The following is a 25,509-nucleotide window of genomic DNA, read 5'->3' on the forward strand; positions in this document are numbered from 1 at the left end:
CTAGCAACTCAGAGCGTGGCTGATTCTTACTCACAAGTGTCAACCACTATCTCAGAGATTAAGTTGGGGGTCCCAATGCAATTCATACTACTGGAAAGAGGTGGAAGCAGTGGGATAGAGGCAACCCGAGGAGTTTTTTTTTTTTTTTATAGGACAGAAACAGAAGTTACAGGCAGCTCGATCTTTGAGGAGTCTCCCTCTTCCACTGCAGACCTCTGGACTGATTGGGGAGCTGCTAAGAGTCTGTGCAGTCACATTCCACTGGAGAGCAGATGCAGCAGAGATCTGGTGCCTGCCAATTCCAGACTTCTGCAACTGATGACATCCTGATCACTCTGGTGCACAGAGCCAGGTCTGCTCAGGACCCAGCCATCCAGCAGTAACCTTTGCATCACTCCAGCTGGGCTAGAGAGGGAACAGATGCTCCCCCATGTCAAGCCCTATGACTGAGGGCTGAGCACTTCTCTCTGGCATGGGAGCAGAACACGGGAGGAGCCTCAGATCCCACAGGCACCACTTGAGAAACCTAGGGTGACTGCCTCAGTGGATCCTAGGAGTGGAGGGAGAACTTCAGCTGACCAGCAGCTACAGCCCACCTACATGGACCCTGGGCCCCTGAGACAAACCCCTACCTTTGTGACTGGGCATCAGCAATCCCCACACTGGTGGAACAGCCCCTCATATGGGTGGCTCTGCCCCTGAAATCCCCAGAACCAGCTCTGAAGCTCTCACTGTGCTTGATTCTGAGGCCCTGCTCCTGTAGCTCCTGGGTCCCCGCCAGGCCTGCAATTCCACCCCAAGACTCCGGAGTGGTGACCGGTCCCCAAGACCACACAACTGAGTCCCCACCACTACCACTGGGCTGGCAGAACCTCCCTGAGGTCCAACACTTCACTCAGGACCCCCCGAGCCCTAAACAGCTGTCATTACTGGACTTGGTTCAAGAGAGTCCCCAGCAAAGGAAAGCAGGTGCCCTGCAATCCTATCAACCCAGAGCTGAGAGAAGAGGAGCCAGATGAGAAGAAACCAGCAAAAGAACATTGGCAACATGAAAAAACTAGTTTGACACCCCCAAGGGGACACAGTGGAGGTATGGCAGTGTACTCCACCCACAAGAAAACTGTTGAAATGACAGAAATGGAATTCAGAATACGGATGGCAAATAAGATGAATGGAATTGAAGAGAAAGTTGAAAACCAATAAAAAGAAGCCAAAAAATATTTCAGGAAATCAATGAAAAAAATGAAAACGTCACTAGAGAGCTAGATAACATAAGAAAGGAAATAATTGAACTTAAAGAAATGACAGAATCATTTAGGGAATTTCAAGATGCGGTAGAAAGCTTTAACAACAGGCTAAACCAAGGAGAAGAAAGAATCTCAGAGCTTGAAGGCAAGGCTCTTGAGATTAACTCAGTCACTCAAAGAGGTGGAGAAGAGTATAAAAAAGCCTGAGTGATCACTGAGAGAGATACGGGACTATGTGAAGCAAACTAACATTTGAATTATAGGTATTCCTGAGGGAGAAGAGAAAGAGCTAAAATCATAGAAAACCTATTTGAGGGAATTGTTGAAGAAAACTTTCTGGGTGTTGCCAAAATTTAAGACATACAGATACAAGATGGACATTGGATACCAGAAAGATTCATAGCAAATAGGTCATCTCCAAGACACATAGTAATCAACCTGGCTAAAGTCAAAATGAGGGAGAAAATTTTGCAAGCAGCAAGGCAAAAGTGTCAAATAACCTACAAAGGAAAATCTATCAGACTAACTATAGATTTCTCAACAGAGACCTTACAAGCCAGAAGGGATTGGGGCCCCATCGTCAATCGACTTAAACAGAATAACTTCCCATCTAGAATTTTGATCCTGTAAAACTAAGTTTCACAATAGAGAAATTAAGTCTTTTCCAGACAAGCAAACACTGAGGGAATTTGCCATAACCAGACCTGCTCTGCATGGAATACTCAGAATAGCACTATACACAAACCAGCACAACAGATAACCACCAGCATAAATTCATCTATAAAATACCCCAAAACTCACAACTCCTATAAAACAATAGAATAAGAGGTAAAATAAAGCAATAAGGGACTACCCAACAGGATGAACAGACCAACATACCACATATCAATGCTATGAATTAATGTGAACAGACTGAATGCTCCTCTCAAAAGACATAAGCTGGCTGAATGGATGAAAGAACAGAACCCAAGTATCTGCTGTCTCCAGGAAACACATCTAAACCACAAAAAACGTAGATTCAACATAAAAGGATGGAAAAAAATATTCCATGCAAACAGAAACCAAACGAGCAGGTGTAGCCATCCTCATATCAGATAAAATTGACTTTAAGCCAACAAAGGTAAGGAAACACAAAGAGGGTCATTATATAATGGTAAAGGGAGCTATCCAATAAGAAGATATAACAATCCTAAACATATACGCACCCAACACAGGAGCTCCCAAATACATAAAGCAAATCTTACTAGAGCTAAGAAAAGAAATAAATGGCACCATCAGAATCACAGGGGACCTCAACACCCCACAGTCAGAGCTTGACAAATCATCAAAGCATAAAATAAATAAAGAAATAATGGACTTAAACCAAACTCTAAATCAAATGGTCCTAACAGACATTTACAGATCATTGTACCCCAAAACTACAGAATACATATTCTTCTCAGCAGCATATGGGACATTCTCCAAGACTGATCATATCTTAGGCCACAAAACAGGTCTCCACCAATTCAAAAAAAAATCAAAGTTACACCATATACCTTCTCAGACCACAGTAGAATAAAAGTAGAAATCAATCACAAGAGAAACACACAAAACTACACAAAGTCATGGAAATTAAACAACCTTCTGCTGAACAACTATTGGGTCAAGAATGAAATTAAGATGGAAATCAAAAAATTCTTTGAGCTGAACAACAAAGGGGATACAGGTTATCAAAATCTTTGGGACACAGCAAAAGCATTCTTCAGGGGAAAATTCACAGCCATAAATGCCTACATCAAAGAGACAGAAAGATCATAAATTAACAACCTAATGTCACACCTCAAGGAACTGGAAAAGGAAGAACAAACCAAACCCAAAGCCAGCAGAAGAAAAGAAATAACAGAGGTCAGAGCAGAACTAAATGAATTGGAAAATAAAACAAAACACAAAATACAAAGAGTTAATGAAACAAAAAGTTGCTTCCTAAAAAATGTAAACAAAATCAATAGACTTCTTGCTAGGTTAACCAAGAACAAAAGAGAAAGGACTCAAATAAGCTCAATCAGAAATCAAAAAGGTGGCATTATAACTGATACCACAGAAATACAAAACATCATCCACAAATACTATGTACATCTCTATGCACATAAACTAGGGAACGTAGAGGAAATGGACAAGTTCCTGGAAACACACAACCTCCCAAGATTCATTCTACTAAGTGAAGTATCCCAAGAATGGAAAAATAAGCACCACATGTACTCCCCATCAAATTGGTTTCACTGATCATCACCTAAGGACATTTAGGAATAACATTTAGGAATAACATTAATCAGGTGTCGGGCAGATGTGGCGGGGGAGGGGATGGGTGTATAAATACATAATGAGTGCGATGCGCACCATCTAGAGGATGGACATGCTTGAAGCTCTGATTCGGCGGGGAGTGGGCAAGGGCAATATACATCACCTAAACTTTTGTATTCGCATAATATGCTGAAATAAAAAAAGTGGCAAAAGATATGAACAGAAGTTTCTCAAAAGAAGAAAGACAAATGGCCAATAAACATATGACAAAATGCTCAATGTCACTAATTGTCAGGGAAATACAAATTAAAACTACAATGAGATATCACCTTACCCCAGTTAGGATGGCTTTTATTAAAAAGTCCAAGAACAGTAGATGCTGGTGTGGATGCAGAAAGGAATGCTTATACACTGTTGATGGGACTGCAAATCAGTACAACCTCTATGGAAAACAGCATGGCAATTCCTCAAAGAACTACAAGTAGACCTACCATTTGATCCAGAAATCCCACTATTGGGTATCTACCCAAAGAAAAAGAAGACTTTTCATCAAAAAGACACTTGCACTAGAATGTTTACTGCACCACAACTCACAATTGCAAAGATGTGGAAACAACCCAAGTGCCCATCAATCCATGAGTGGATTAATAAAATGAGGTATATGTATACCATGGAGTACTACTCAGCCATAAAAAATATGAAATAATACCTTTTGCAACAATCTGGATGGCACTGGAGACCATTACCCCAAGTGAAGTATCTCAAGAATGGAAAAACAAACACCAGATGTACTCACTATTAAATAGGAACTTAGGAGTACACATCTGCACAGAGGGAAGTAAAACTCGGTGGAAATTAACAGGGGGTGGGGAGAGAGGGAAGGGGAATAAACCAACCTAATGGGTACTATGAAAACTATTTGGATGACTGGCATACCTATAGCCAGGACTCAAGCATTACAAAAATTAGCCATGTAACCTAAAACATTTGTACCCCCTTAATATTGTGAAATAAAAATAAAATAAATTAGTGTAATGCTCCAAATTAAAAAAAAATTCTACAATTCCAGAGTAGGATAAAAGAAAGTCTTTAAGTGTTGTCTGTATCATAAAATTGAATCTTTCCCCCAAACAGATGTAGAAAGGCTATACAGCATTAAGTATCAAAGTGTCCAAATCTAATTTAAAAAAATAAACTATGAGAGAAAAGCAAGTACTGTTTTACAAGAAAGTATGTAATTTTCTTTTATTCCCAGGGGAGGAGCTATGTTGCTTCCAATAAAATGAACAGGCTTATTTCATCATTGTATATAAATATCAGTATAGGGCACTTGCAAATGAGAAAACTCTGATTTGAGGAAAGATTAGTTCCACTTAGATTTCCATTCATGTGTTTGCCAGGTTTAAATCCTACTGTAGTTACTTAAGCAACCAACAGAAACATATTTCTTGATGGTGCTAAAACCTACCCAGACCTGACTTCAAGTAGAAGAAATGCTATCCACCTGTATCCTGAAAATTGCTTGATAAATAATATTTACATGTTATTTCATTATATACTTCCATTTCCTTATTAACCAGTTTCTCCAGGTGTATTCAATGTGGTTACATACAGGACATGGTGTTCTTCCCACAAGGAAATAAAATTCTTATATTCTACGAAGATATGATATAAATGGGAAGGAGCAATACATTTGGGGTTTAATTTTTCTGAAAACAATCTTTGGTTAAAGGACTGACAAACAATACTCACCTAGTAAACTAAACAAGCAGTCAAAACGTGAAGATAACTGTGTTCAGCGTAACTCTGGCACACCATTGGCATGTCAAGGCCAGTTCCTCTGCTGGCCCCAATGAACTTTCTCTCTGCAGTTATAGATGAAGAGTGGCAAAAAACTCAATGCAGCCCTAGAGAGACGTGCGTGGAGGTCGCCAGCGAGCTGGGGAGGAGTACCAACACATTCTTCAAACCCCCTTGTGTGAACGTGTTCCGGTGTGGCGGCTGCTGCAACGAAGAGAGCCTTATCTGTATGAACACGAGCACCTCATACATTTCCAAACAGGTATGAGTACATCAGCAAGTGTGCCCTCTCCCAAGCCTAATGATAGTGTTGGCAGCTACAACTGACCTTGTTGCCAAGCACTGTGCTAAATGCTTTAATGCATAGTCCCATTTAATCCTGGAAACAAGCTAAAAGTGTATCTTATCCTCCTTTATAGATGTGGAAACTCAGGCTCAGAAAGCTAACTTACTTATCCAACATTACACAGCTGGTGAATGGCAGAGCTGGGGCTCAAACCCAGGTCTAGGGACTCCAGAGCCTGATGTCTTATCAGTTACAGTCTTTCTGTTGCTTTAATGTCAAGAATCAGAAAACCATACGGAAGTTACTAGAACAAGATGTTAAAAGAAACAAAGATAACTACACTGACTGGTGTATCCATTAGGTTCTGTGTTGCTCGAATGGAGTGATTGAGAAGAGTTTGGTGAAAGGTGTAGACAAGGTTGGGGGGAGGGATGGTGAAGCACCTGGGGCTAGCAAAAAGAGGGTGCTGTTTCCACCCATAGACTAAAGAGACTAGGGGAGGGAGAAGTTATGGGAACCCAGAGGGAAAGTGAAGAGGGCTGCTGAACTGGCCACTGCCAACCCTTAGCCTGGGACTAACGGGACAGGGCCTGGGAGAGGTAAGAGGGCCTATAGAGGCAGCCCATGGTGGGCAATTTCCTGGGACCCAGAGCCTGGTGGGGAAGGAAGGAGAGACAGTGGTGTCTCTGGAGGGGCAAACGGATACTATGTAGCACAAAAGACCTTTCGAAAATAAGTCTATAATCCTCATGAAAGAAATAATTCTCCCCTGTCCATCTTATAAAATCCCCTTTGCTTAGTAGATAAGTTTTCCTTTCTGTGGCTACCATATTTTTATAAAATGTAATAAATGTTGCATATGGAAACATGGAAACAGTAGTAACAAACTTAAGAAAATAATATTAAAAAGTTGTACAAGTCAAACTACATTCCTTTTGGAATGTTGCAAATTCCTCGAATGTTGATAAATCCACAAAATTGTCACATTTGCCTATACAATCCATTTCTGTGATTTTGAAAAGAGACAGTACAACAAAATTATATATGCATGGAATATATCTATGTTAGGTAATTATCTTAATGCTGATTTGTTTTGTTAATAGGTTGACTTACCTTTAATTTGTTTCCCCTACCTCCTAAAATATCCTTTAAACTTGAGAATTATTTTTCTAAAACCTACTAGAGAATCTTGCAACTTGTGAGACTGCTGATCTCTACTATTTGACAATTAGAAAAAAAATGACCTAAGTATGGCTATGCATCAACTGTTAGTAGAAACAAAGCTTGCATAACATAAGAGGGTCTAGTCCATGATTATGTGATTCCTCAGAGCATAGCTGAAGAATTGCACAAGAAGATGAAGTTTATGCAAAGTAAACACTCTAAAAAATGTCTCTTACTTGGACTCGTGGAAGTTCCATTACATATTGAAAGGTCAGAATAAACATAATTCAATGAATTGTTTCCACTTAATAGATGGTTGAGTACTTTATTTTGACTGCTGTACTCAACAAATGATTAGTTTTAAAGAATGTACTTAAGTGTAAATGTACAACAGTTTTTCTTTCCAAATAGGCATATTTGAACATTTTAATAGTGGTTTTAAAAAATGTACCTCTTGCCCCTGAGTTATGGACTATTTGGTGAACTACCTCTTAGAAACAAAGAGAATAAATGAATACTCTATGTAGTAAGAACTACATGGGATGGTCATTGAATGGACAATGCATTAAAATCAAGTTCAAATTCATCCACACATCATAGAACCACTCTAGAGAGTTATACAATCTCTCTGTACATCTGTTTCCTTGCATGTAAGATGGGGATAATAAATACTCCATACCATAATGTTGTTATAAGTGGTAAATGAATTAATATGAAAGTGCTTACAATAGGGCCTAGCATATGGAAACACAGAAAGAATGATATACATGTTAGCTCCAATTATTAGTTCGAATACACAATGCTACATAACAAACACCCTAAAACTCAGTGGCTTCAAACAACTATGCATTATTCTCACTCATGTATCTGAGGTTCAGTTAGTTTAGGGTGGGCTCAGGTGGGCTTGACTCCAAGCCACAGTGTGAATCTAAGCCTGTTTCCTGTGTCTCTCATCTCTTGGACCAGGAAACCTGCCAGATCATGCTCTTCTCATGGCTACAGCGTAAGCATGAGAAGACAAGCCCCACAACGCATGCCTGGTTCAAGTTTGTATTTGTGTCATGTCTGCTAGCCAAAGAAAGTGATGTGGCCAAATCTAAAGTCAAGAGACAGGAAACTGGCCGGGCGTGGTGGCTCACGCCTGTAATCCTAGCACTCTGGGAGGCTGAGGTGGGAGGATTGTTTGAGCTCAGGAGTTTGAGACCAGCCTGAGCAAGAGAGAAACCCCGTCTCTACTAAAAATAGAAAGAAATTATATGGGCAGCTAAAAATATAAAGAAAAAATTAGCCGGGCATGGTGGCGCATGCCTGTAGTCCCAGCTACTCGGGAGGCTGAGGCAGGAGGATTGCTGGAGCCCAGGAGTTTGAGGTTGCTGTGAGCTAGGCTGATGCCACAACACTCTAGCCCAGGAAAGAGAGTGAGACTCTGTCTCAAAATAAAAAAAAGAGACAGGAAACTATAGTTATATAGATGGTATGGGGAGGGATAATAGTTTGAACCAAGATCTCAAAGAAACGTCATAGCTTTAATCTCATTTAATCCTTACAACTTACATTCAAATTTAAAGCAGGAGCAGAGACAAACAGTACCATTTTACAATGGTACCAGTGACACCAAAAAGTTAAGACATTTGATCAAACTTAGATGCTTTATAAAGTTGGATGAGCTCCTGGTCTCCTGACTCCCGCCCAGTATTCTACCAGCCCTTATTGTTATTAGTTCAATTCCTCATGGACAACTTTGCTAAAATCAATACCATAAATGACAATGGCAAAAATTCAGACTGTAGAAATTTTTTAAAAATGTATAAAATAATATATGCATTGTGGTTATCTTTCTCTGCTACAGCTCTTTGAGATATCAGTGCCTTTGACATCAGTACCTGAATTAGTGCCTGTTAAAGTTGCCAATCATACAGGTTGTAAGTGCTTGCCAACGGCCTCTCACCATCCATACTCAATTATCAGAAGATCCATCCAGATCCCAGAGGAAGATAGGTAAGCATTCCTTGTACTCAATTATCCTTGCTCTTGCCTTTGCCAAAACTGTGTGTAGAGAATACTTCATTAATTATAGAGTCATCACTTTCTCTTCAAATTCCTCATCTTTTAGCTTCTAATCCAGGTACTGGTAATAAATAACCATTTGGCAAATACGTATTTTTATTAGATGTCAGATGTATATTGTGGTAGGGCCAAAAAGCTAAGATTGCAAACTTATAATGTCTACTTGTAGACACCTTTGTGATTAATATGCATAGTCTCATGCAGTAGTAAAACTGCTCCAGCCTCAAATTTGGCACATGTCCCTTCATCCCAGAAATAGCATTTTATAAAACTTAGGCTGTTTGTACGTTTACGTACTGAAATAAGGAAAGACAAAAAAGGATTCCTGGAGTTATTGAAAAGTGTCAAAACTCTCAATCTATGAGTTTTGCAACTTTTAAACCTTTCCCCTTTAAGATTGCCAAATGGAAAATTCTTATTTTAAATTAAAATGATTTAAAATTAATTTGGCTTTGAAATTTTCTTGAGATTAATTTTGTAATTCTTTATAAGACAAATTATAGCACTCTGAAGTGTTCTAAAACCAAAGGTAAGGATCACTGATTTAAATAAAAAGGATTTAATATAGAGAAACAAATAAAGGGCAAATTACAAACACTGAATGAAATGATAAAGTAATTAAGTTAGATATTTTACATTTTGCAAAAGTAAAGCAATAAACATACTGTCTGTGTGTAGCAAGTGAAAGGGCAAGCTAGTGATTATATATTAGTTAACACTGAGCCCAGAAAATACCTCTACCTCTTTCAAGCAGAAGAGAAAACTCATAGAAAACCAAACATTTATTCTCAAGATGTTCCTGCTGCCCTAGCCAATGTTCTTATCTGCATTTTAAAGAAAATAATCTTAGAATCTATGATAGAACATATTTACTTTTGGTAAATAAACTGTTGATAGCTATAATTTGCATAGTTTTAACATCCATCTTCTTAAGAAGATTATAATTTTCCAAAATTACAGTTTAGTTTCTAAAGGTTTCCAAATAGAATATTTACAATTACAGAATTACTGTCTAATAAGACGCAGTTCATAAATATGAATTATGCTCCTTAAAATCTTAACTGTTCTCACATTCTTATCATTTTTGCGGTGTGAACATTTGAAATTTATTCTCTTAGCAATTTTGAAACATACAATTCAGTGGTCTCCAACCTTTTTGGCACCAGGGACAGTTTTCATGGAAGACAAATTTTCCATGGACTGGGGAGAGGGGTTGGTTTCAGGCTGATTCAAGCACATTACATTTATTGTGTACTTTATTTCTATTATTATTATACTGTAATATATAATGAAATAATTATATAACTCACCATAGGTTGGGGACCCCTGAAAAACATTATTATTAACTATAGTCACCATGCTGTGCAATAGATTGCAAAACCTTATTCCTCCTGAGATTTAAAATAAAAATAAATTTTAAAAAATCTTAACTATTATCTACTCAAATTTTTACTTAATGTTCCAAAATCATGATTACCCTTGAAAGCCTTTAAATCTGATTCATTGTTTTCTTTTCCTAGCTGTCCCCATTCCAAGAAACTCTGTCCTACTGACATGCTATGGGATAGCAACAAATGTGAATGTGTTTTACAGGAAGAGAATCCACTTGCTGGAACGGAAGGTAATAATAGCAGTAGTGGAATATTAATAATAACAGTGATCATAAAAATAACTTACTATGCTTACTATGACCAGGTAATGTTGTCTTTTACATGTATCAACTCATTTGATCCTCACAACAACCCTATGATGTACTATTATTATCCCTTTTTTACAATTACAAAATGGACATGCCAAGATGTCTAGTAATTTCCTCATGGTCACACAGCTAAGAGTGATAGAAGCAGTCAGATTCTAGAGACCTCTGTGTCATAATCACATAGTTAAGGCTACCAATGCATCACCCTGATTTTTATTAGGTCATGAAATATGAAACATCCAATTTTGAATCAAAAGTTTAGTTTATTATATCTCAAATGGGAAGCAGGACAATTAATCAAAGTGTGTGCCTAAACTATCAACACAGTGTTGCCATCTTAATGGTAGCTTGTTTATGCCAGCAATGAAGAAGCCTGGAGAGAGAGTGGCAATGAAATTGAGAAAGGCGTTTTCCAAAGCTTTTTGTGAATTGAATATTTTTCCTTGCAAGAAGTGATCCAAAGCCTGGAAGAAGTGGTAGTCAGTTGGTGCAAGGTCTGGTGAATATGGCAGATGACAGAGTTTCCAAGTCCAGCCTCTGTAGTTTGAGCAGTGCTATTTGTACGACGTTTGGTCTAACATTGTCTTGCAAAAGACTTGGCCTGTCTCTATTGACCAATCCTGGCTGCTTAATCACAAGCATCTTTATCATATCATCCAATTGGTTGCAGTAGACATCTGCTGTAATCGATTGACCAGATTTCATGACGCTGTATTGGATAAAACCAGCGCTGGACCACCAGACACCATTAGCTTTTTTTGATGAATATTCAGTTTAGGGCAGCGTTTCAGCAATTCATCTTTATCCAACCAGTGTACCGAACACTTGCAATTGTCAAAAAGAAACCATTTTTCTTACATGTAACAATACAGTGTAGAAATGTTTCACCTTTGTGTCATGACAGCAAAGAAAGGCAAGCTTTGAGATGATTTCTCTTCTGATGCTTGATTAATTCATGTGTTACCCATCTATACAGCTTCTTTACCTTGCTGATTTGTTTCAAATTGTTCAATACTGTTGGAATAGTAACATCAAACCTTGCTGCTAATTCACACATAGGTTGAGATGGATTCATTTCCACTATAGCTTTCAGCTCATCATTATCCACCTTAGTTTCAGGTCACCCACATGGCTCATTTTCAAGATTAAAATAATCAGAACAGAACTTCTGGAACCATCAATATATTATGCATGCATTAGCCACATCCTTCCCAAACACTTCGCTGATATTTTGAGCTGTCTGCACTGCATGGGTTCCACAACGGAACTCATATTCAAAAATAACACGAATTTTTGACTTATCCATGGTTTCACCAAAATTGCTCCAAAAAGCTGTGAAAGATAATCACAAGCCAAAAACCATGTGTTTGAAAGAATGAGGATGTACCTTCACAATAAAAATAAAACGAGAAGTGTCAAAGTGAAAATGTTAGAGGGATATCAACTGTCAAACTTAGTACTTAAGGAAATCAGACATTTCATACTTAATGACCTGATACACTCTAAGAAAAGCCCAAAGTGATTAGAACATCCAAAAGCACTGAATTCAAAAGAGGGTGTTAAACTTTAACAAAAGATACTTCAGAACTGAACACTGGTCAACTGCAGTTTACCAATTTATTTGTCTAAAAGTCTCACAGGATCATAAAGTAATTTTGGACTTGGTTTCTTTCAACTGCATCATATGAAAATATGCCAGTAATTTGAAAAAAGAAAAGAGGAATATGAGAAGACTGTTTCTGGAACTAGGTCAAAGTAAAAGCAAAACATGGCTATTGGTCTAAGTAAGAGGAGTTGAGAACAAAATGAGATAAGCTATCATCATTGCTCATAATCTGTAAGGCTGTGATTTTTGGTGATAAACATTTGGTTGAAAATGAATGCATTTTTAATTTATTTTCCAGAGAACTTTACATGGCTCCACTGAAAAAAAAAATCACAAGGAATCATGTGATCTGAACCTTGCTTGTTTTAAACTATGGTCTACAAGCAGGAACAGTAAGGATTAAACTATAAGGAATCTGTCCTAGAAACTGTAAATACAATAACAACCTACTTCCTATTTTTCTCTCAGCTTCCTTCTAAATGTTTTCATGAAAGCTCAAACCAGAGTGTGAAGGAAATTTAAAGTTTATGTAGTTTGAATGCCCATGCAGATCTTGAATGTCCTTTACACTTTTCCCACCAAGTGTTCAGCCAGCCTCTACCAGGATATACATCAGTTATAAGGAAACTTGCCATGCACCGAGGCAGCTCAGAGGACTGCACACACTCCTGTTGCTACATTGAACCTAAATCCTCTCTCTAGAACAGACTGCCCGATGGAATATAATGAGAGTCATATATATAACTTACATTTTATATTGCTTACATTAAAAAGGTAAAAAGAAAAAGGTGAAATATATTATATTTAACCCAAAATATCCCAAATGCTATCACTTCAATGTGCAATCAATATAAAAATTATTCATGAGATATCCTACAGTCTTTGGGCTAAGTCTTTGAAATCCAGAGTGTGTTGTACATTTACAGCTCATCTCAATTTGTACTTGCCATTTCATGCTTCATAGCCACGTGTGGCCCATAGCTACTTTGTTGGACAGCCCCACGCTCAAGAGCTCAAGAGCATCAACTCATTAGTTCATTTTACCCTATAGAGCCATGTAAAACCATTCTAATTCTTTTCCTATGTGACTCATTTTTAAATAGTTTAGAAAACTATTGTGGGAGGCAATATACCTAGAGCTTAAAGGCTGTTCTAGTGGAGGTTTCCCTGGCACATAGCCCCTGAAACAGAGTTGTCTGCACAGGAAGTTTGCAGGCAGGCACAACGCATTAAAGGGTGAAGAGGGAGGCAGCCAATCCCATTGAAGTTGCTGAGAGGTGTCAGCCAATCCGATGGGGAGTTGAAGCTGGGATCCCCTGGGGGATGTCTCAAATCCAGGAAAAGAGGCTGAGCCCTATGGACCACTCATTGGATATGGGCTGCCTTGGAGAGGGGACATAACCTTAGGTGAGACAGCTTCTTTCTGCTGGAGGTAATTCCTGGGGAGGGAGTCAGCCCACACATGTGTGTTGAGGGTGGAAAGAGTAGTGGGGAAAGAGAGAAGTGCTCTGAGCAGGGGGCATATGAGTGGTCAGGGCTGGAGGTAAGAGAACAGAGCATATCCTGGGTGATGGAAGAAGCTCACTATAATGGGGGTGTAATGGGGGGGGGAAGGGGCGCTGAGTGGATATGAGAGAGGAAGCTAAGGAGGCTCACAGGGGCAGAGCAAAAGGATCTTGTGAGCCTTGTGCCAGAGCTTGGATATGATGCTAAGGACAAAGGGAAACCACACAGCTGGTTCAAGCAGGAGAGTGACAGCAACCATCAGAATTTTAACAAAATCAAACCAGCAACAGTGTAGAACAGGATGGGTTGACCTTGGGAAGGAAAGGAGGCAGGGAACCTTTTAGGAAGTTGTAGCGATGATGGAAGTGAGAGATGTGGGGTAGACTGGATCACAATCATTTTAATTTTCATCTCCCATAACTCCCTAATGTGGGCCAAACTCACATTCATTTCTCCAGTGGCCTCATCAAACGAATGACATATTGTGAGCGTACTGCTCACTAAACTTGTTTTTCATACATGTGTCTGTTATGTCAATTGCCTTTTCTACAATGACTTCTCTTCCCCAAATGAGCACATTTGGGTTAGTGAATCCAAGTGCAATTTAATTTCATCTTGTTAGATTCAGGCCATTGCTGTAAACTGTTAAAAACAAACTATCAAACGATACAAAAAAACAAAAAGAAAAATCAAGGAGGTCCCAATTCTGTATTTTAAAGTATTTAATATGTCCCTTCCTTCCTCCAGAGAGCCACAATTTCAAGAATTTATTTTGAAAAATTCCATCTGTTTATTGATAAACGTGATAAACGGAACGAAGCTGAGAACAGAACACATTGGTATCCCACCATCAACCTCCCTAAGGGTGGATAGCAATACACGAGGGCTGTCTGGAAAGTATCCAGCCATTGTTAATGTAATGAGAACAGTTACATGGCTGGATACTTTCTGGACAGACCTCGTATAATTCTTCAAAATATCACCCTCAGCTACTTGTTGTTCCACCCAGTTCTCCTGCATCCAGTTGCTGTTTCTTTGAACTTGCCTATAACGGTGTGAGGACAGCCTCTGCTGAATAACCTGCTGAAGTTCTGCAAACACCTTGTGGACTGAGTTTCCCCAAATCACCCTGTCCAGGAATGGCATTGGGCCTGTCTGAAGAGTTCTGAGTGAACCTCTGCTGCCACGTAGTGATCATTGCGAACCTTTTAGGCGCTTCTTAACCATCCTTTAACAATCTAGTCTCATCTTGCCGTGAAGTGACTGCCATCTGCCTCACTGGCATATGACTTACAAAGCTCACATTCATCCTCTTCACAAAATTCAGAATGGAGTCTTCCCAGATCTAGACTTCCAGCACCTATTCCACATAATTTCTCAAACATAACTCATTACAGAGCACTTAAAACCACTGGATTGAACGACATGAGATTGCCTTTGTGGTAATGGTCAGATATTGGCAAAAGCATATGGTTTAACCCAACTTGGAATGCTGGAGGGAATTCTTCCGAGGCTCCGTACATTGACCTGCTTCAGGACCCTTTTATCACACCAAATAAATCCAACAAATGTTTATTGAGTGTGCCTATTTTATGCTGGAACAATGAGACATGGTCCCTTCAGGATGTTTTCCTTACGGGGTGGTGGTGGTGGACACAGAAATAAACAAACAAACGTAATCAGTGCAAGAAAGGACAGGATGGAAGTAGGCACAGGATAAGGGCACTTAGCTAAACTTGCAGGTGTTTGGAAAGCTATCAGGGGAAGGGGATAACAGAGGAGAGGAAAAGGCCAAAGGCATAGGGCTGAGAGGCACTGATACATCAGGGAAACAGAAAGCCCTGTAATTTGGTGGATGGAACACAGGATATATGAGAAAGAGAGACACAGAAGATGACTCTGGGAGGTTATCAGGGTCCAGTTCATGGAGGGTCTGGTATGTCCTGGTGGGAAAATTGGCTTTTATTGTGAGAAAGGAACCTTTTAAGGCATTGAAAGCAGTGGAATGATGTGATTAGGTTTGCATTTGATAATCGTGTGGAGACTAGATTGGAGGGATAAAACTTGTGGTGGTAAGATGAGTAACAGCCATCTACACAAGAAATATAAAATACAGACTGAATTGTGGAGTGGCAATGGTGATGGAAAAGAAGGAACAAATTCAGGGAGGCAGAACTGAGTGGACATGATGATTAGACTTAAATAGAGCAGTTGAATCAAGAATGATGGAGCCATTCCCCAAACCAGGAAAATTGGGAAAAGAAGCAGGTTTGGGGAGGAAAGTAAACATGCTCTTTCCTCCAAAACCTGCAGCAATGGTAATGTGACATAGTCAAGCTCTTCCAAAGTTTCTGTCTCTTCTGAGGTTTTGTTGTTTTATTTTTTTGCAATGAATTTCAACTGATCAATCAGAATTGGACATGGAGTAGTAACTACCCAATTGTTTTTATATACCTTCTAGAAGAAGTATCTGTCAGCTAAGTGTGTAAAAAACTTCTCAGACCCTCCTTTTTACCCGAGTGTATCTGCCAGTAGATGTCTGTGGAATCAAAGTTCATTGTCACTGTTATATCTTTTATATTAATACCAGTGTTATGATCTGCAGTGAGGACATACATCACTGTTGCTACCCTTGTTCTGGAAGGTCTTAGGTGTATCTCTACAACACGAATTCTTTTGTTCCTCTCTCCGTTTAATCTTTACCTAAACACTGGGGAGGACTAGACTCATAATCCTTAGACATCCTATATCTTATTACTAATACTTGATTGTAAAAGTGCCTTCCCCAAATTTTTAACAAGTCACCAACCTAAAAATCTCTAATCAAAAATATTCAGCTTATGATATTTTTTTAAATCACAACACTAAGAAAATACATGAATTCCATGTTTGTATTATGAAGTCAGAGGTGAATCTCCTCCACCCTGTGAAAAACTTAGGGGTAAAAATCTACAGCAAAAGAGATTGGAAATCTACAGGAAAGTTAGTTAAGGGTGATGTAAAATAGACAATCAACTTTGGTGATCACATCATCCATGCTACAACTATCTGACCAATGCTTTTCTGTTTCTGTTTAGACCATTCTCATATCCAGGAACCGGCTCTCTGTGAGCCACACATGAAGTTTGATGAAGATCGTTGTGAGTGTGTCTGTAAAACACCATGTCCCAAAGATTTCATCCAGCACCCAAAGAACTGCAGTTGCCTTGAGTGCAAAGAAAGTCTGGAGAGCTGCTGCCAGAAGCACAAGCTATTTCACCCAGACACCTGCAGGTGAATGGCTTTTTCACTTTCACCTAGCTGTGACTCATCGACATGTAATGTAAATGTCATTTTTATTCAGTGAGATTCCTTATTAAGCTAATTTTTTCTCAGTTCCCAAGCCCCTTTTTGATAGTAAAACAGAGGTTTGGCAACTAAGAAATAAATGAGAGTACATAGAGTGATGAGTAATCTTGAAATTAAGAAAATCTTGCCTGCCATTGTGGGTTTATAGCTCTTAAGCAAAAACTAAATTGATGAAATTTAAACAATTATTTTGGGGAGAGGAGGTTTCAGGTCAGCAAACTCTTTGGTTCAGTCTCTCATTGTACATGTTTATTTGTTTTTTCTTTGATGGAAGCGATGTCACTAGATTTATATAGCTAGGAGTTTATTGATGAATAGAACACTTGGAGGTTACTAATTGGACTTTAATAGATAGATTTTGAATCATGTGGGATAACCATTCAGGGTTTTATATTGACATTTTAAATATATGTCTGGAAAATTTCCTTTAAACACCTAATCAAAATCAGAACATAATTATTCTTTTGAATTAATCCTTGATTCTGAATTCTTGTCTTTACTTTCTTTTGCAACAGCTGTGAAGACAGATGCCCCTTTCATACCAGACCATGCACGAATGGAAAACCTGTGTGTGCAAAGCATTGCCGCTTTCCAAAGGAAAAAAGGGATGCCCAGGGGCCCCACAGCCAAGAAAATCCTTGATTGAGCTTTGTTCCAAGTCCCCCATCCCTGTCACTTTCAACAGCATGCTGCTTTGCTGAGTTGCTGTCACTGTTTTTTTTTTTCCACAGGTGTTAGAAAAAGTCCATTTTACATAGCACCACGGTGAATCCAAACTAGCCTTTCATTCACACCAGCTGAGGATTCCCTGGTTCATTGACAGATGTCTTCCAGTTGCAGATGCCTCTGCACAGCAAAGAATGGAGAGGAGGGGACCCACAGAACCCTTTTTTTTGGTGAATGAGAAAGATGTGCTGGTCATGGAATGACAGGTGCCATGTGATTGATTACTCAGAGCAGATGAGGAAAACTGTGTAGTCTGAGTCCTTTGCTAATTGCAACTCTCTTTTGGATTATTATGATTCTTTCTTATGCAGAATTTGATTTGTATGATCAGCACTGACTTTCTGATTACTGTCCAGCTTGTAGTTTTCCAGTTTAGTGAACTACTGTCTAATGTTTCATATTTAAGTATATTTAAAGAAAATAAACACCATTATTCAAGCCATAGAATTTTATGTTACTATGTATTTAATATGTTTCCACTCTATATTTTTATGCTAAAGAAAAAATGTTTTAAAGAGAGAAGGGAATTTAAAAGTGAGAGGTGCAGGGAGAGACATGAACACAGCCAAACTAGACCTCAGTTTTGGGAAATGAAGGGAGTAGTTCTCAGAAGGTTTAAGATTATAAATGAGGTTGAGCAAATGGTGACCCAAGAATCAGCTGGGAATCACTCTGTGCTTTGAAATTAAGTTGAACTTGACCTGAACCCCATCCGATGACAGAGGAGAGCCTACACATACCCTTGACATCTTTGACGGTTTATGTTTCTTCTGGCTACTTCTGGCTTTAAGTTTCTGCACTTGCTCAGCTCTCAGTCTCATTGACATCTCAACTCTTGTGTCAACATGACTCTTCTCTCTGTTCTAAAGCTACCCAGGAAGGGAGCACAAAGCCTTTTTCCTTTGCTTTCTCTCCAAAGTACCCCCACATCTCATTTGTTGGTGGCATACACTTTGCTGAAATGTTGGTATAACAGAGGGAATTTAGCACTAGCAAAGTTATTATCAAATAACTTGAAAATCAACCCCTCCATAGCATCTTGCATAGATAGATTGCTAGATATGCACGCACATAATCTATTACAACACTTACCACACAGCTGTGTAAATAGTTGTGTTCATGTTTATCTCCCCATGACCTCCTTATGATCAAAAGCTATGTCCTAATCAAATTTGGGTAACCCAGGTTTCTCAGGCCAGACTACCCTGGATCAGTACAATCACAAGGAGCAAGACAACAATAACAAAATGTAGCCCCACAGTAGCATTGTTGGATCGTGGCCTAAATCCCTGCCCTTCCTCTGTCAAGGTTCCTAAGCAGTTCCTGAATTCTTCTTTCCTTCACTGAAGTTCTCTGAGGCTTGTGGCTCCAAGCCTTCTGGTCCTTTCCTGGCTTTAGTTCTCAGTCCCTGCCATGGGGACACAGACCTACTTTTACCTGGCCTTGGGACCAGTTTCTACTGTGTAATCATTGTCATTGCATTTACTGGTACTGACCCAGTCACTCCTCTCCTGCCACTGTTCCTCTTGCCCCCAGTTTATGACCTAGATGTCAACAGGACTCTTCCTTCTAGTTTTACTTTTTAAAAAATCAGGCTTCTGAAAGGGTTGGCACATAACTTAGTTTATAAAAGAGACTTAGCATTCAACTCCTTGCTTTGCCTTTTCATTCATTTTCTACCACTGCCCCCTTTTCCATGATATTTGGTTAAGTTGCCTTGAGAGCTGGGGCAGAAGACAACCCAAGAGACGCCACACAATTAAAGGAGTTACTTTACTCATCCTTGACCAGTAAAAAGACAGGCTGAATCACTAAGAAGGAGAAAGATCTGAGTTTAGGGACGGGCTCTGCCACCCAAATGCATTGTGAACCTGAAGAACCTTATGGAACCTGTTTCCTCACCAGTCACATGTGGATGATAATCTGATCTCAGAATTGATAATTTCACTTGAGTTACCATTAGTAAAAAAAAAAGTGAACAATACATTGTACTTTAAAAGTCAAAGGAATTGTCCCAAAGGAAAGAAGCAGGATTGTGAGCAAATCCCAGGAGTTTGGGATCTCTGGGAAGTTCTTGCCTTTTACCAGATCCTTGGATCTGTCCTAAAACTGATTTAAACCATGTTTTGGCTCAAAGTGGCTCCGGCTTCATAACTGCCATTTAGATGGAGACATTGCAAAGAACCCTAGGCTAGGCCAGAACTAGATGTGATCTGGCTTTGTGCTTCTAAAACGCCTTCCCCTGTTCTTTCCCCAACTCCCAATAACTACCAAGAAATCTGTACTTGAATCCCCAAGGCTGGGTCAGGCTGGGGCTTGTTCTTGAGGGTAGAGATAGGGTACTGGCTATTGCTTCATTAGAGTTCACTAGGCATTGCACAGGAATATTTGTCATACTAATAGCCCTGAAATGTGAGCTGAAAAGTATCAACTTGTTGCAAAATAAAAATATGTGACAAGCCCCAAGAGCTTCAAGCAAACACAATAAATGCCAGCAATGCATGATATCCCTGATTATCTAAGCCACAAGGCCAGAGAATGTATTAATATGACAGCACACAACATACATCTGTGAGTATAACAGTGTAGTGGGAGGCCCTTTAGAGAAGGAAACAGATTGGGCAGCGTGATGGTCAGAGTTGAATGAAGATTAAAATACTATCTGAGATACCTGATAAAGGAGAGTACACAAATATACTTTAAGGCCTTTAGGGAAAGCCCTAGTGCAGTGAAAATTGTAAGCTTAATGGATTTGGTCATTTGAACAACAAAAGCCGGACTTTGTCTAATTTACTCTTAATCCTCAGTGTGAGAACAATGTCTCACATATATTAGGTGTGTAATAAACAATTATTTAATAAATAATAAATTGTTGCATTGATTTTATGGTCAGTGAATGAAATCTCTAAAAGGCAAGTCAAGAGTAATTTTACATAACTCATATTGTTCAAACTCAGCTAGATTATGTGCATGTCTCAATTATTCAGATGTTGCAACTCAAGAAAGGAATATAATTAATAATCTATTCTCAAAATATTTATGAAATGAAAAATGCCCAAAAGTGTCTTTCATTTGGCCCTTGAAATAAGCCTAGTAAAGAAAAGTCTGCTTTTGGCAATTTATCATTGACATTGTTTGTTCTAAAACAGGGGCCAGTAAGCAATGCCCACAGGCCAATTTCGGCCCAGTGCCAGTTTTTGTAAATAATGTTTTATTGGAACATAGTGATGTTCATTTGTTGATGTGTGTTGTCTATGGCTACTTTTGCTCTAAAACAGCAGAGCTAAGTAGCTGGTGACAGTATATGGCCTACAATGCTTAAAATATTTACTCTTTGGTCCATTACAGAAAAAGCCAATCTCTGATGTAAAATATTTCTTGTTTTATCAAGTGCCATCAATTAACATTAAATAAAAGGAATTAGACTGCTTCTTGAGCCCCTACAAAAAAAGAACCTGTTACCTGTCCTGGATGGGTTGTTGGAATCTGCTGACCTCACTTTATTTGAGTCATTGTGTAGTGATTTAAATTTTAGCACTCAGTAATTCACCTAAAGCCATGGATACATTTATTAATGGATTCTAGTAATGTTTGTGGTATATCTCTAAAATTTTAGAGACAATGCATGGACTCTGAGAAGAGATAGTGCTTAAACATATTCATCTTCTTTTGCTCTCTTCCAATGCCCTGAGTAAACATTCTAAAAGAGTAAAGAGATTTTTTTTTTTTAAAAAAAGCATGAACCCACAAGGACAGGCTGAATGGGGAGTCAACAGAAACAACATTCTGAAAGATGAAAAGCACATGGAGGAGCTGTAAATTATTTGGAAGATCTAAAAAAAAAAAAAAGAATTTAAGCCAGCACTGGGGAAAACTGAGTTCCCAAAAGGCTCAGAAATGAGCTTCCCAAGTACCTCTAGAAGTGGGAGTGATGAGAGGAGTGCTAAGATGAGGCTCAATCCAAATTCCATATAAGAAACAGTTCCATCCCATTCCTCTCCCACATTCCCTGTGGTGGAATGACTGACCCTCCCAAGCCCAGGCAAAAGATGGGTTATTAATTCTCTGGCTAGGGTGAAAAAAAGAGCACCTGGACTGGGGAACACCTGGCATCCATGAGGGTAGGGTGCTAAACTGACAAGAGTATTAAGCAAACGTGTGCATACTAGATGCTAGGACCCTCATCCCTCATCCCTCTGTGTGCAACCATAATGCTGGCAATCAGATCATTACTTGAAATGCATTTCTCTGGGAAGAATCTGACCAACCCAAGAGGAAAGACCTAAAAAGGACTGAAATTAGCTGGGAGAAGGGATTCTCAGTGGAACAGCCTAATCAGGTAAACAAGCCCCACTCTTGGGCTCAGGCTTCTGTTCAGTTCTTTTGTCCCTTACTTTTAAATATGAGCAAGCAACCATGACTTTCCAGAGATCAGGGGAATACTTTAACATGAAAAACAGAGAGTAAAACACACAGAAAAAGGCAATTTGGATGAAACAGAGAAGAAAACTTCAAATCATTAATATCTGAGGGGGTGGGGGAAGAAGGTAAGATAATGCAACCAATAAATAAAATGAAAGCATTATTAAAAAATAAAATGCCAGAGAACATAATAGAGCTATAGGAAACAAATTATTATAATAAAAATTAGGAATTCAATAGGAAAAAGGAAGATAAAGTTGAAGAAAGTCCCCAGAAAGTAGGATAAAAAGAAAAGAAGTGGAAACTAAAAGCGAAAAGACAAGAAGGTCTAATATCAGAATAATAGAAGCTGCAGGAAATGAGAAGAGACATCATAGAAGATGTAGTCAACAATTTAAAAATTCAAGAAAATTTCTCAGAACTGAAGTACACGAGTTGGCAAATGGAAAGGTTCTTTGAGTCCCCAGCTCAAAAGTTGAAAATATACCAGGGAACAAAATTATGAAATTTCAGGACACAGGAGACTAAGATAATTGTAGGAGCTTCTAGAGAGAAAAAAATATATAGTAATTTCATCCAAAGGGCCAGGAATCAGAATGAAATTAGATTTCTCAATAGCAATACTGAAAGCTAGAAGGCTAGAGCAATTCTGCTAAAATTCTGAAAGAAAATAATTTCCATTCTAGTATTTGGCACCCAGACTATCAGTAAAATTGAAGGGATAAAAAATACATTTTCAGACATGCAGGGTCTTAGGAAACCACCCATCTCTTATCCACTCTTCCTCAGAAACCTACTGGAGGATGGGATTCAAAATAAAAGGGTAAAACAAGGAGGAAAACATTGCTCAAGTAAACCCCAGTCTCTTGTGATTTTCATTGCCACCAGAATAAATCAGGTCCTCATTGCCTCCAGTCTAGAGCCACGCTTCTTAGGTTGTAATATGTATACTAATCACTCAAGATCTTGTTAAAATGCAGATTCTGGTTCAGCAGGTCTGGAGTGGAGCCTGAAAATCTGCATTTCTGACCAGCTCCCAGTTGCTGCTACTGAGCTGCAGATCCTCCTTTGAATTGCAAGGGACTACTGAAGCAGCCTAACTGGTTTCTTCTCCAGCCATGCCACTCTTTTACCCCTTTTCTCCAGCTACTAGAACAATCTCCCTAAGACAAGGCTTTGATTAGAGTTTGACATTTTGTCTCTACATCCTGCACTGAAATGAAGTGACTGCCCAGTACTATTTTCTACCACGTTAATTTTTGTTTCAAGTGTGTCTAACCTAAAATTCATCAACATAATGAGTTTTTTAAATGCTAGTAACTTCTTCATGTTCAAGATTTCTAATTGATTCTTCTATATCCATTGGTGTTTGTTTCATTTCTGTATACTTTTATTTCCAAATTCTTATTGTTTTAAAAATTTGTCATTTTAATTGCATCTATAGGGAATTATTTTTTCATTGTTACATTTGTATGTTGTCTTAGTATCACATCTCTTCCAATGTTATGAAATTTTGGTTTACAAACTAATCTTGAGTGAGAGAGCTCCCTCCCACTCCCTGTGTGTGTGTGTGTGTGTGTGTGTGTGTGTGTGTGTTTGCTTATATTTCCCAGACTAGCAGTGGTAGTGGTATATTACAGATCATCTTGCTTGGCTCTGTTCTCTTAGCAAGGTTATATACCCAGACAGGCAGCAACTTTTGGCAACAAATTCTTTCAATCTCTATTCACAAGTGAGGGAGATGGTTAAGCAATAAAGCTTGGTTGAGCTGTCTATTGCTGTGTAACAAACCACCCTGAAACTTGGTGTCTTGAGACAACAATTTATTATTTCTCATAATTCTGTGGGTTGACTCGGATCAGCTAGGTGGTTTTTTTGTTCCATATAATATAGACTGAAGTCACTCCAGTAGTACTCATATTAAGTTGGGAACCCATCTACTGTTGGAATGCCCCAGATGACCTCTCATTCTTCAGGGCCTCTCTCCATGTGACTTGCCATCATTGTGCTCCAGTCCATGAATACTTATTAAGCATCTGTGGCATCTCATTTACTGACATCTCATTGGCCAAGCAAGTCATGCAGCCAAACACAGAGTCAACGTGGGAGGGAATTAGACATTGGTTGCCAATACTGGAAAGTGGTTTATTGAAGGCCACCGATGTAACAGTCTCTCATAAAGCTGCTTCCTATCTCTAGCCACACATGGAGCCCTGTCAGTCTCTCTCTATTATTCTACAGAGGCTGAACCCTGGTTCACGTCTTCCTACCGCCACATACAAAGTCCAGGACCTATGTGGCTTTGGTCTTGATCACTATTTTGCATTTTGGTTCTGTTTCTAACACGTAGAAATGTTTATTTTCTTTTCGTTTAAATCATAGCTATAACATTTAATTTTCCCATTTATATTATATCTCTTATTTTTCTATTTGAAGCAGAATGAGGAATGAAGAGTCTCAAAATATTAATTGAAAATGTGATCTCGGCTGGATGTCTGGCTCACCATCAAGTCCATTTTACTTAGTAAGATCCTTTACCAGTTTGCTCCAACCTTCACTGAAAATGCCATTCTTCCCCTGTATGTACTCTTTCCCCTTCTTTTTCCCTGTGTAATTACACAACAGTGTTCGCTGGAAAGTCAGCACCTGTCTCTGCACATTGTTCTTGGAATGATCTTGCTCCCAAGAGTTGCGTGGACACGCTCTACTTATTCTTTTGGCTAAACGCTGGCAACCAGAAACACTCTTTCCCTTTGAACTCCCAGTATTTTTCTTGTATTTCTCTTATAGCACTTATGACTTCCTATCTTTTATCACAGATATTTACCTATGCTATGACTCCATTTTGGTTCCTTGGGGGTAAAGCTCATGCCAGATTTTCTCTGTATTGTGCCTTGCACACAGATATCAGACTCTCAAGACATATTTGTTGTCTTCCAACTCCAAAATTATCCAAGGGAGCTAATTTACATCTGAATTTGCAAAGAGCTGATTTCAAGGGAAGAGGATATCCACCTTTATATCTTCTTCAACTTAGGTCATCTAATACTGTAACTGGTACTGATTGCTTGCATGTTTTCTTAAGTGTAATCATAATATAGTACATGTAAGTATTTTAGTCTAATATTAGTGGTTTCTAAGAAAATTCTCTCAAGGCATACCTTGAGGTCATATATTTAGGCAGGACACTGTAATCAGAATCATCCCAAGATTTATATCTTAATCCTGCTACTACAACTTTGACTTTTAGAAAATAGCCTTAAATGGAGACCTTTGCTTAATATTTAACTGACTATAAAGGAAGTCATGTACACATGTACACATGTGAGATTTTGAACCCTTGAGAGAACCATGATTT

General features: G+C 38.9%; 1 protein-coding gene across 3 annotated transcripts in view; it reads left to right on the forward strand.

The window, feature by feature from the left end:
* VEGFD (vascular endothelial growth factor D) overlaps positions 1–18,173 on the forward strand; it is a 40,808-nt gene extending 22,635 nt beyond the window's left edge. For all 3 annotated transcript variants that reach the window (XM_045537755.1, XM_045537756.1, XM_045537757.1), the window contains exons 3-7: positions 5,399–5,589; positions 8,627–8,775; positions 10,365–10,465; positions 16,733–16,928; positions 17,519–18,173. In XM_045537755.1, the coding sequence (XP_045393711.1) occupies positions 5,399–5,589; positions 8,627–8,775; positions 10,365–10,465; positions 16,733–16,928; positions 17,519–17,645 (764 nt within the window). In that variant the 3' untranslated portion in view covers positions 17,646–18,173. The remainder of the gene's footprint in view (positions 1–5,398; positions 5,590–8,626; positions 8,776–10,364; positions 10,466–16,732; positions 16,929–17,518) is intronic.
* The last annotated feature ends 7,336 nt before the right edge of the window (positions 18,174–25,509 follow it).

This window comes from Lemur catta, chromosome X (genome assembly GCF_020740605.2).
Source record: "Lemur catta isolate mLemCat1 chromosome X, mLemCat1.pri, whole genome shotgun sequence".
In the NCBI taxonomy this organism is placed as follows: Eukaryota; Metazoa; Chordata; class Mammalia; order Primates; family Lemuridae; genus Lemur; species Lemur catta.